Below are 11,866 nucleotides of genomic sequence, written 5' to 3'. Positions count from 1 at the left end.
AATGCATGAATTAGAGGCGCTCATAGCGCGGTGATTTCCCTTCCCTGCCCCCGCTCTCTGTGAACGCGGTTGCTAAGGGAACTTTTGAGGCTGGGAGAGAGGACGCGCCAGTCGTTGGGGGGCAGCGGGCAGCGGCCGGGGATTGGCAGCTGGCGGTGCCGGGGAGGGGAGGGGAGGGTATGGGGGGGGGGGGGGGGGGGGGGGGCAGCTGGCGGCGGCGGACGCCGTTTCCCGCCCGCTGCATGCGGGTTTGCAGCACCCAGTGAGTGGGGGGGAGCCGCGCCGCCTGCGCTCATTGGCCTGGCGGGAGCGGGGGGGAGGGGGGTGGGGGCGGGAGAGGGGAGGGAGGAGGAGGGGGGGGTCGGAGCCCCGCCCCCCGGGCACAGACACGCCCATTTCTATGCTAATACCCCGTCACTCGGCGGCCGCGCTGCACTGCCATTGGCCGGCGCCAAGCCATTTATTGCCTGACAGCCGCCATCACATGGATGCTTGTCCATTACCTTGTCCCAAAAACTATCAGCACTTGTCAGCCTCGCCTTCCTCTCTGCTCGCTGCAAAGTTGCCAGTTCTTGCTTCCCAATTTGCAAGAGTGACGAAAAAGCCCAGCAAACTCTGCATTGCTGCTGGAAGTGTCGGCCGGTTCATTCTTCCTTTCTCTTTCGGACTTTTTGAGCGAAAAGTTACTTTTTCTCTGTCTCCTTCCCCCCCTCCCCCCCTCCTCTCCTTCCCACCTCCCTCCCTCCGTCCCTCACCTCAACAAGCAAACAACATTGAAAGCAACAACAACAAAAAAACTCCAAAGCACTGCTCCCAAACACCAGGTTGAATGTACAACATGATGGAAACCGATCTCAAACCTCCCGCCCCGCAACAAACTTCGGGGGGAACAGGCAACTCGAACACGGCGGGGAACAACGCGAAGAACAGCCCGGACAGGGTGAAGAGACCGATGAATGCCTTTATGGTTTGGTCGCGGGGCCAGCGGCGGAAGATGGCTCAAGAAAACCCCAAGATGCACAATTCGGAGATCAGCAAGAGGCTCGGGGCCGAGTGGAAACTTTTATCCGAGGCCGAGAAGAGGCCGTTCATCGACGAAGCAAAGCGGCTGCGAGCTCTGCACATGAAGGAGCACCCGGATTATAAATACCGGCCCCGGAGGAAAACCAAGACGCTGATGAAAAAGGACAAGTACACGCTGCCGGGCGGCCTGCTGGCTCCCGGCGCTAATGCCATGAATGCTGGAGTCGGGGTCGGCGTCGGGGCCGCGGTCAACCAGCGAATGGACGGTTACGCTCACATGAACGGCTGGACGAACGGGGGCTACAGCATGATGCAGGAACAACTCGGCTACTCACAACACCAGGGCCTGAACGCTCACAACGTGGCCCAAATGCAGCAGATGCACCGCTACGACATGAGCGCGCTGCAGTACAACTCAATGACCAGCGCTCAGACCTACATGAACGGCTCGCCCACCTACAGTATGTCCCCAGCCTACACGCAGCAAAGCACAGGTATGGCTCTGGGATCAATGGGGTCGGTGGTTAAATCCGAGTCGAGCACAAGCCCCCCAGTCACCACTCACTCTCGGGGTCCGCCTTGTCAGGGGGATCTACGGGACATGATTAGCATGTACCTGCCCGGAGCCGAGGTACCCGAGCCCACCGCTCAGAGTAGACTGCATATGGCCCAGCATTACCAGAGCGCACCTGTCCCGGGGACGGGCATAAACGGCACACTTCCTCTAACACACATGTAAAGCTGTAAGCAAGCAAAACTCAAAAAAATCGGACTTCTTTGGACTATTTTTGTACAGAATAATACTTGCAGAAAGAACTTGTATAGAACCACGGAGAAGGGAGGGGGGGGGGGGGGGGGGGGTCTTAATACTTAAAACAACTATAGTCCTATGATTCCTTGGTAGAAACTTTGCGAAAAGTTTGCAAAAGTCTTTGCCGGTAATATTTTAGAGCTAGTCTCGGTTAAGGAAAAAAAAAGTTTTATTATACATGCGACTTTTTTTTGTACAGTATTTATCAAAAGAAACGGCAATCAAAATGTCCACAGTTTGTAAACTGAGAAATTGCCAATTTTTATAACAGTTCGCAAGTGTATGCTTCTGTACATTTGCTCTTGTTAACATAATGTAGTGGAAGGGGAAAGAATAACTGGAAAAAATGGACATTTTAATTGTTCGGGTATTATACGAACGTGAAATGATTGAGTCACCGATTTTACGAACTGTTGTGTGGAGTTTTCACGAAAACGAGCGGAATTTTAGATTGTACTAATTTTTGTTTTTTTTTACTCATTGTTAAAAGCAGCAAAAAAAAGGCCTGCAGGTCGATATCCTTGTTAATTAATTTATAGTCAGTTTGTTTTTCATATTTTGTTTCGAAACTGAAAACATGAAGTTACTGTGTTTGAATTATTTTCTTATGGTTTGTAAAATTTCTGTAAATTTATTGTGACAATATTTTAAGTTTTCTCATTTTCCGTAGTGTATTGTGCATCTCGGCTCTGTATTATTTGACTCAGTCTGCCGATCAGTCCATGTATATATATAACTAACTAATACAGCCTTATAACAGAAAATTTCGACCTTACATTTTTTCCATTATGCAGAGTTTGAGATGAATAAATTTTGCAAATTTAGACACTTGAGTTACGTTTGAGTTGTGGAGTTATTTTATTGATCTCTGCTTTCTAAATCCTTTTATATCTGCGCTTTTGGATTAGTGGAGAAACCAAAACAAAGGTGGCTGAATTTTAATGAGTGCTAAAGAAAACACAACGAAATATCTGTTCGTACGAACTGAATTCTAGCGTGTTGCTTCTTTGTAACTCAAGATAATTTAATCCTTCATACTTTATCACATGTAAAGTGTAAAGTGAGCGCGTTTATACCCCTCCCCCACATACTGGCAATGAAAAACAACAACTTTTGACCTGTTACGGACCCATTACGAATAACTGCTTCTGTTCAACACAGATTTAAATCCATATAAAACAAACCACGCAGTGAAATGATCATTAAATAGAGAGAGTTTATTCAGTTTTACCACTAGTACACAAATGACCAAGGAAATGTGATTTGAGTTTGGGTTTCAAAACGATATATACACCTGTACAAGTATTATTCAGTTCAACAATATCAACATTCAAATTCATGTATTTTTATTGGGAATATTTGGAAAGAGGTTCTGTTTGAAACGTTTTATACCTGTTTCTTTCAAAGCCATCGGCCACCAAAAAGCCCTCGGGAGAAGTTGAGAGACGCTGGAAGCCGTGTAAAAGCGTGTGAAGGGAGCGTTTTGCAGCAGAATGTCGAGGGATTTTTGCTCTAATCCTGTTTCTGTATTCCCAGCGGGGGCTGCAGATTGATTCTGCACAGTAGCGCACTTTGGATAAACTCTGCGTTAGATATCAACTCTCGACATCAGTCGAATTCTCGAAGCTTCCAGTAAAGAAAGGAAATACTGGCGCACGCAGTAAGGTTCTGAACCCTTCTCCATCGTGATCCCTCCGTAAACCACCATGGGTTTGGAAACGTTTGGAGAGAGCGCGAATGTTTTTTTCTGCTGCGTCAGAATTAGTTTCAATGTTGATCGTGATAACTTTAACTCTCCGTTACTGGATGGGAATATAAACATAGTATTATTTCATTCAAGTAAATTATAAACCACGGTTTTGATAATTATATTTTGTGTTAGCTTGTACTATAGTCATTAATAAAGACAAGCCGCAGTATTCGCAGCTATATCTATGTAAGCCATTATTACAACCTACCGTTTAGGTAAACAAATGAAAGTAGCAAACATCCAGTATCATGTCTGACCACACATTTTGGCTCTAAATTTCTTATTAAAGTAATGACATATTCGATTTCACTATTCATGGTGAAATTGAATCTCGATATTTTAAATGGAACAAAAGGAACCTGCACGAAGTTTTAAAAATATTTCGCACATTCAGAGAGTGACAATGTATGACTTGTTTCGAAAGTCACTAAACAACCGTAAACCTGTTGATGGTCAGTAAACGAAGGATACACAATATGACTTTCTTTCATATTTCTCGTGTGCTTAATATTTTTGAACTGTAATTTCTCAAATGAATCCAGAATATTGATGAGAAGGGAATAGGAAAAGTTTTCCAGCCACTTGAAAACTAGGTGGAGTTTAGTAACAGACAGATACACTCACACTCACACTCACACACACATACACACACACACACACACACACGCACACTCACACACACTCACACATACACACACACATACACACACACACACACACACACACACACACAATTGTCCCGTTTTAAATGCCCTGTTAAACAGAGGCCCGGGTTCTGCATGGCACCAATGGAATTTGTGAATTGCACAGCATGTGAGATGCATATAGGGATTATTCATGTGGTGACGGTTGCAATTGGCCACTCATGTACATAAGAAAGAACTGTTCTGAATATGGCCTTAGTGTTCCTGGCGTTCATTTAAAAGGAACAGTTCGGGGTACCTCTTCAACAATTATGATATAAATTATACATTGGGAGAGGTTAACTTCCAACTCTGACCGAAATTGATGCCAGTTTCCTAGTCAAATAGATGTTGGCGAATTCGGTTCCAAATCGGGTTCCAACATAAAACTTTTATTCAATTGCCGTAATACAAATCACGAATTGTTAGAATGACACCGGGATTACCCGATTGCTTTGAGGTTCATTGGCGCTTTCCTATATTTAACGGCTCGTTAAATATAGGTTTAACATTCACACCAGAGAACAGACGGCAGGATGAAAAATCAACTCCCTTCTGAACATTTACATTGCAGTTTATGCTGCAATATAAGTTCCATGTTTTCCAGACCAATCAAACAACGCATTAGGAGCGAAGAAAAATGTGTCTTTTTTGCAATGGTTGCATGAGGCAGACGGATCAGGCGTCTCCCTGCGAAGCTGACACTGTTGTCAACGGTGTCAAACGCGCCTTTGCCGGACAGGGTCAGACAGCTTTGGTCAAATTAATTATTGATAAAAACCTATAGATGCAATCCTGGATAAACTATTTTGAAGAACGTCCTACTCTATTTCCCGCGCTCCCACCCTCGATCTTTAATGAGCGCCCATAAATGCAAATATAACATAAAGAGTACTTTAAGCGCATTTCAGAAGTGTTTCAAAACTATAATATAAGATTGAGGTTGACAATATAATTAGAAATAATCCCTCGTTAATGTACAGTTTCAGATTTTATAGTTTCCCGAAATGTTGACATATTTTTCTTATATGTTTCTGTTTTCGTGGAATAACTGCACCATACACAAATATATTTCGATATAATGCTGGGGTAATTGTTGGATACGATTACCCGACAATAAATACATTGAATGAGAATAGATAAGCTAACGGGACATGAACTAATAATTACAATGCTGCATTAAATCATCTAGGAGGTCTCAAATGAGACCTTTGTGTCCTGGTCCATTGAGAGTTCCAGCTGACAGCATTTTGACAGAAAATAGCCTAAAACCTGCCTAGTGCCTCGGAGGGACAGGCAATACCTCTTAAGTGGAAGTGTGATGGGATTCTCATTTAAAGCTATTACAACAAGGCAATTAAATGCCGCCGTTATAGTAAATGGGTTTAACTTTCAATAACTCACCAACACTCGGATGGATCCGAAAAGGAACAATAAATAAAAGTCAAATCAGATTGTGCAGATTTGCTGTTTATCTAAGAGACTGGAAATGGCAGGAAGGTGCACCTTGCAGCACGTCAACTGGGAAACGACACAAGAGCCCGAGGGGCTGATTATGGTGCAACAGGTGCCTCTTCGCCATAAAAACCCCGAACGCCGTTTTCCTTCGAGTTTTTATTTGTATCTGTCGTCACCAGAGTTAGATACTGCCGCTGTAATTTATAAAATTATAGCATTCCCTTCAAAAAATATATATTATCACAATCGCTTCACTTCACCAACTGGTGACAGAACTGATGTTATATTCAGATTAAAATATCTTTCCTTAAGTTACAATGACTGTGTAGTTAACCAACAGAGGAACTTCAAATGCATCGACGTTTATTTTATGTTTCTAATTTGGATCCCCAAGTATGTTAGATTATTGCACTCCCTGAAGTTTAAATACTCGATTACAGCTATCTGCCAGTATATCATGTTGGTTAACTTTAACTGCAGAGAGCCCATTCAATAAATAATGGCGCAGACCAAGTTCAACCACGACTGTCGTAGCGACTTTCGTTATGAAGCTAGTTTTGGCAGCTATGGGGTTCTGTAATTAAAATAAACCCATACACTTGTGCTCATAGCATTCCATCATTAATCAGTTATTGGCGGCCTTGGGTGCAAATATGGGGTAACATTCCCCTCCACGGTGTGTGTCCGGTTGTATCAGGGATGAGGAGTTATCTTTAATTTGGTTTCAGAAAACAACCTTTAAATAAACACCAGAAATGGGACCGACCGCGACTCGAGATAGTAAGTTAAACAAATGATTCAACTATAGTTTTTTTTTTAAAGACTTTTTAGGCTAGTGGGTAAACAATTGCATTTTATTTTGGTATTATAATGGATTTAGCAGCGCTTTTTTTTTCAATTGCAAAACAAATGGAAAAGATGAAAAGGATAGATGGCCGCTTCATGAGTCTGAGAAAAGTCGGCAAAGCTGGCAACGCGGCAGCTTCACATCCTGACGTCAGCGCCCTTTGCGAGTTGGCTCCCAGTTTCCCACGGTTCAAAATTTAGTATTATCCCCAACAACATCCCACCCCCCACTCCCCGCTCCGCCCCACCTCATCCCATTCCGATTGCTTTTACAACATCTCATTGGATTTTTTTTTTAATTGTCCTCGCTGGTGTTTACGTTGAGGGACACATTTCTAGTGGGTGTAAAAGTTTATTTTTGCTCATCCTTTTGTTTAATAGAATCGCTATAAACAAGACGCCAGGCTCTGTTTCTGAGAATTGGCACGTTTTCTTCTTGAGAGAAAAAAAGATAAAACAGTGCGCATGGAAAGTTTTCAGTCAATCCTGAGCCACACATCGTCAGATTCCACACTCCCCAAACAGCAGAGCCCGGGGACCTACGTTATGGATGGACTGAACTGTTCGTAGATGGTTCATCACAGACTCTATCCTCTGGACTTTTGTTCATTTTCACGCCAGCTATTCGACATTAACCCTCTGAGTGCCACATTTCACCGGATTCACACACTACATCTGAATATCACCACCAGGCAACCATTGCCGATTGCTATTTTAATATCATATTTTACTGTGTAGAAATCTTTATACGCGATCACGTCGCTATTTACTTATTATTATAAATTAATACACAATTCCTTTTTACATCCGCTACCTGTCGCAGTCACATCACTGTGTACTGACCAGCACAAGTGCGGGTGAAAGTATCACGGATTTTACCCTTTGCTGGCCTCTATGTTTAGTTATCCTAATCGCGCCGCTTAATTCTATTGAAGTTCTAAAAATAAATTGTTACCATTTTTTGCAAGGTTTGTATCTTTCCCGGTTGATATAGATTTTGAAACTAACATACACATTCAAAGTGGCGCCATAAGGTAACTATAATTTATGCAATATAGACATTTAAATTAATATAACGCACCAATCATTGATTTTAACGGACGGTCAGAACGAGTTGTCTACCCCGGGAGACTGCCGAAGAAATAGGAGACCAGTCGCTTTAACGCTCATTTCTATGTTGTTCTAAATATCAATCGTTTTTGCAGGTGGTGATATATATGTTTTATATAAGGTTTAGATTGTAATGACCGCGATAATTCCGTGGTGTCATTTCTGTTTCCGCATTTAAACTGTTGAGCCTGAGGGGTGAACAAGGTTTTCACCTCTTGGGACGTTCACATGCACATCACTGGCTTCTGACTTCAGATGCACATCAGAATGCCGCTCACAATGCACTCTACAGAGGCGCTCGCTTATTTTATTTATAGTGGTCGAAGACCATCAATGGGCAAGAAAAAAAAACCCCACCTCGCACTCCACACAAAACAAACGGGTGAACGGTCCCTCCCAAAAGAAAATCCAGTCATCTTTTTGAAAGGCTCGAGTATAATTCTGTGACTAAACATATTAAAACCGAGGTGTAGTGAACTGTTAAAAAAAATGTCTGTTTAGCGTTTTTTTTGTGGAATGTTATTTCTTAAGATTTTTTTTTCAAATTACAGAACTTGGAAATAGCTGGCAGATAGAGGGAAAGTAATTAAGGTATTAGAACAAGCAGTGCATTCCTCCAGAGGACCTTATCATCCAGGAACAGGCTCAACATCCTCAATATGCTAATGTAGCAAGAATGACGTCACGGCCGCAAGTTTGCCTGCTCCTACATTGTGGAAACAAAGTGTGAAGTTCTGTAAATAAAATGCTCTTTCCCACTCTCACTACCACCCTTCAAGCGCGATCTGTTGTGTTTTAAAACGCCACCCTTATTGTTTGTGTGAAAAAAAATTTGATGCCGATAATTTGATAAAAATGAATTGCAACGTTTTGGGTGACGTATCTATTTTATAAAAGGTTGGGAAAAAAACGCAAATGGAATCGAGAAATAAGAATAAATAAAGTTTCAATTAAAATATAGTGTTGCTTCACGGAAGCAGATGATATCATATGTGAACAAGAAGTGAATTTTAACTTGGCAGTCTGCGTGCCTCAGCACATCAGATGGAGAATGGGTTTACAGTAATACACCGCTTTCCATCCGACAACGCTGACAATTTGAGCAGCGCGGCTATTTTCATTCCATAGTGTGAAGGTCCGAGAAAAAAAAAAATTGTGATTGCAAATGGTTGCTTTCTCGAAGTATTAAAGGCACAGCCGTTATCGGTGCAGCTTCTCGTTAAGAAAAATGTCAACTCGCTTGACGGCCGTTGTCAGTGATGTTATGTTGAATTTAATTCTGGTGTTGGTAATATGCCTAACCTGTTGTGAATTACCATGCATAATTAAAGTTCTTTTGTTTTATTCAAAATAAAGGATCGCCGTCATGGAATCCAAGACCTGAACATAGATTTTCATTTAATTGGACATATAATAGTGTCGAACTACACAGAAACATTCTATGATAGTTTACGGGTTTACTATTCAGCTGACACCGGAGTAGATTCTTTTACTTATTTTTATGTTTTCCATCTCGCCAATCACGTTTGATTCACAGTATTTGTTAATTTGGAATTTTTTAGTTAGGGGATAAATGTTGTGAAATAATCCGCGCTTGATTGCCAAAGGCGATACACACACTATTTACACAAAGAAACCACGAGTCAACCATCTCTAAACTCATTGACCAATATTGTGCTTATCGCCGAATGAACGATTAATTCAATCATATAGTCCACATCTTAATCCAGTGAATAAAAACAATTTATTGTTTATATAAACAATATGAATAAAAACAATAACCTCTTCGCCCCACTAGAACTGAATCGTTCACAATAATTATTTCATAGTATATTATATTTGTCTTCCGAATTTGGGTTTGAAAGCATCCAGTGAGCTAAATGCGTTCAAAAGTTTTCGATCACTCTCTTGTTTACTGTGAGAAGCAAGTAAATCAGCTGAAGTATAATGACAGTTCCTCTCCTTATCTTGGCTAAGAACATTTTAAGTCAGATCTTCGTTGAACCTTCTCCTAATGGCGTGATTAAATGAACGACAGCATACGATCTGTGTAAAGGACTTAATTTCAACCCTCATTATGCAGCCGGGAAGAGGTCGGTTTACTTTAGGCGCCATTATTCAAGGGATTATGTATGCATATGGTGTCAAATACAATACGTGACAATGATGTGCAAACTGCTGCTTCTCAGCTATTCTCAGTCTAATACAATTTCCCACTTTGCACCCAAAAGTGCTACTTGATCGCTTTGTGTTTCATCTCTAAACACACCCGGGATTAATCCTCGTTATTAATGCTTGCATTTTCCGTCCTAAGGGCTTCTGAATGGAATTTAAAGTTTGCTTGGTAAACCTTACACGACGCATTTAAATTTGTAAACCTTTATGGATGGCCTGTTAAATTTTAATTTAAATCAATAAATACACTATGCAATCAGATTGAATTGTATGCAATGAAGGGGTGAAGGGGTGAAACATGAACATCTCAAAATCCATATATATTCCAACACATATATCGAACTATATCTGGCTTTCTACAAAGTGCAATGAAATAAATGCAAATGACATTAAACATAAATCACATCGTCATGTCCTAACAAGATTTGATTTAAAATCTGATCTGGCGCAGGAGAAAAGCGGCAGATTGACAAAATTGCATTATATCATCCACCATTTACATGTGTTCAAAGTTTGGCTAACTTCCTAAAAGTTTGAGACTTTAACATTTGTTCGACATTAGTCCGGCCTCATCTTGTGCTTCAACTAAATGAAATAATCGTGTAAAATACAAACTTTATTTTTGTGGTTAGTACCTGGAAAAGGTCGCTATTTGTTTAAGTGCTTGTAAAATGGCCAATCATTTTTGTAACCACTATAACACACTTCGCCCCCGAGGAAAGAATGATTAAAAAAATATATAGATTTTCTTTAGTGAATTCATCTCTGTTGTTGTGGCGAAAATATACTTTAAGGTGTTTGGTTCAAATGTGTATCTTTTCGGTTTCCTGCATATATTGGTGTTTATTCGTTGAGTCAACAAAGTAACCAATAATGCTCGCTCATAACAGTAATATCACCATCTCGTACTTTAAAGGCTAGCATATTGTTTGATTACTAATTCGAGTTAATGCGATCTTTATGGAAACATAAGAGCGGATAATTGCCTCTTTTTCTGGGCAACAATATAAATCACAATCGCTTTATTATTTAATAACGTCAAACGCTTCGTTGGATTGGCTCCGACAGGGAGGACCTTCTTCCTGCGCAGTGTTGTCGGCAAATACAATGCAGATCTAATTGTGGAGATTTTTTAAGTTGGCTCCTGTAAATGAACAACGGAGATATGGAAGTTCCAACAGATGTCTGCAGTTCTGCTCTGACACACACACACAGCCACACACAGACTCTGACGACCTATGGAAGAATTTTTGCACTGGACGCCTAGCAACAGTCTAAATCTTTCTCAGGCAAATACACCCGCTTCCTCGGTTGCTAGAGAGCACTTCAAACTGCAGAAAAGGTTATATTGTGTTAACTACTAGGGCAGTGCGTTTCGCAATTCTTATTCTGTACACATTGTGCCACGTAATCCGAAAGGTAAAAAAGTGAAAAGTGGATTTTGAAGTGATTTCGAATTCATGCCAACTGAAATGAGAAAACTTGGTGTAAAAAACAAGGACAAATAAAAACTCGTCATAAACTTCTTTCATGCAATACTTCACTAATAGCCCATCTTTCCATTCAATTTATCTCAATTCCTATCTGGCCAAAACAAATATTTATAACCAGTTTTTGAAATAGTTTTCTTTTAAACAGAACTAAGTGAGGTAAAGCAAATGTTTCATCAGAGGGAAAAAATTGGTACTAAAAGAGTATGTTGATCCGATATCCTCTCAATTGCTGTTCAACGCACCTGTTACCAACTTATTGACGTCTGCCGATAATCATCAATCCCTGTATTGGAACATTAACAGCAGAAACTAAACACTGCCATTTGTTGAAACAGAAAAAGCCAAATGATGACATGGCTTTCCTGATTCTTGCTGGATAGTATTGACCGTTCAGTTTATAAAGCTAAGAAATCTAAATAAACAAATAAAACAGACAATGCTTTGTCTATGCTCGTCAGAAAGTTTCTTGAGAAATGTGCGAGTGCTATATTTTCTTTACATTACACATTTTACACTA

The 11,866-nt window shown here is 40.9% G+C and overlaps 1 protein-coding gene across 2 annotated transcripts; it reads left to right on the top strand.

Annotated features, from left to right (window-relative positions):
* Positions 1–467: 467 nt before the first annotated feature.
* sox2 (SRY-box transcription factor 2) lies at positions 468–8,577 on the top strand. Of its 2 annotated transcripts, none has more exons than XM_055645393.1 (2): positions 468–1,517; positions 8,233–8,577. In XM_055645393.1, exons 1-2 carry the CDS (start codon positions 830–832, stop codon positions 8,265–8,267), a joined length of 723 nt encoding a protein of 240 aa, XP_055501368.1. In that variant the 5' UTR covers positions 468–829; the 3' UTR covers positions 8,268–8,577. The 2 variants fall into 2 exon arrangements, with proteins under 2 accessions (XP_055501368.1, XP_055501369.1); XM_055645394.1 differs by lacking the exon at positions 8,233–8,577 and adding an exon at positions 3,242–7,538.
* Positions 8,578–11,866: the final 3,289 nt, after the last annotated feature.

Source organism: Leucoraja erinacea, chromosome 14 (genome assembly GCF_028641065.1).
Source record: "Leucoraja erinacea ecotype New England chromosome 14, Leri_hhj_1, whole genome shotgun sequence".
In the NCBI taxonomy this organism is placed as follows: Eukaryota; Metazoa; Chordata; class Chondrichthyes; order Rajiformes; family Rajidae; genus Leucoraja; species Leucoraja erinaceus.
This window is presented reverse-complemented; position numbering and strand designations above follow the sequence as displayed.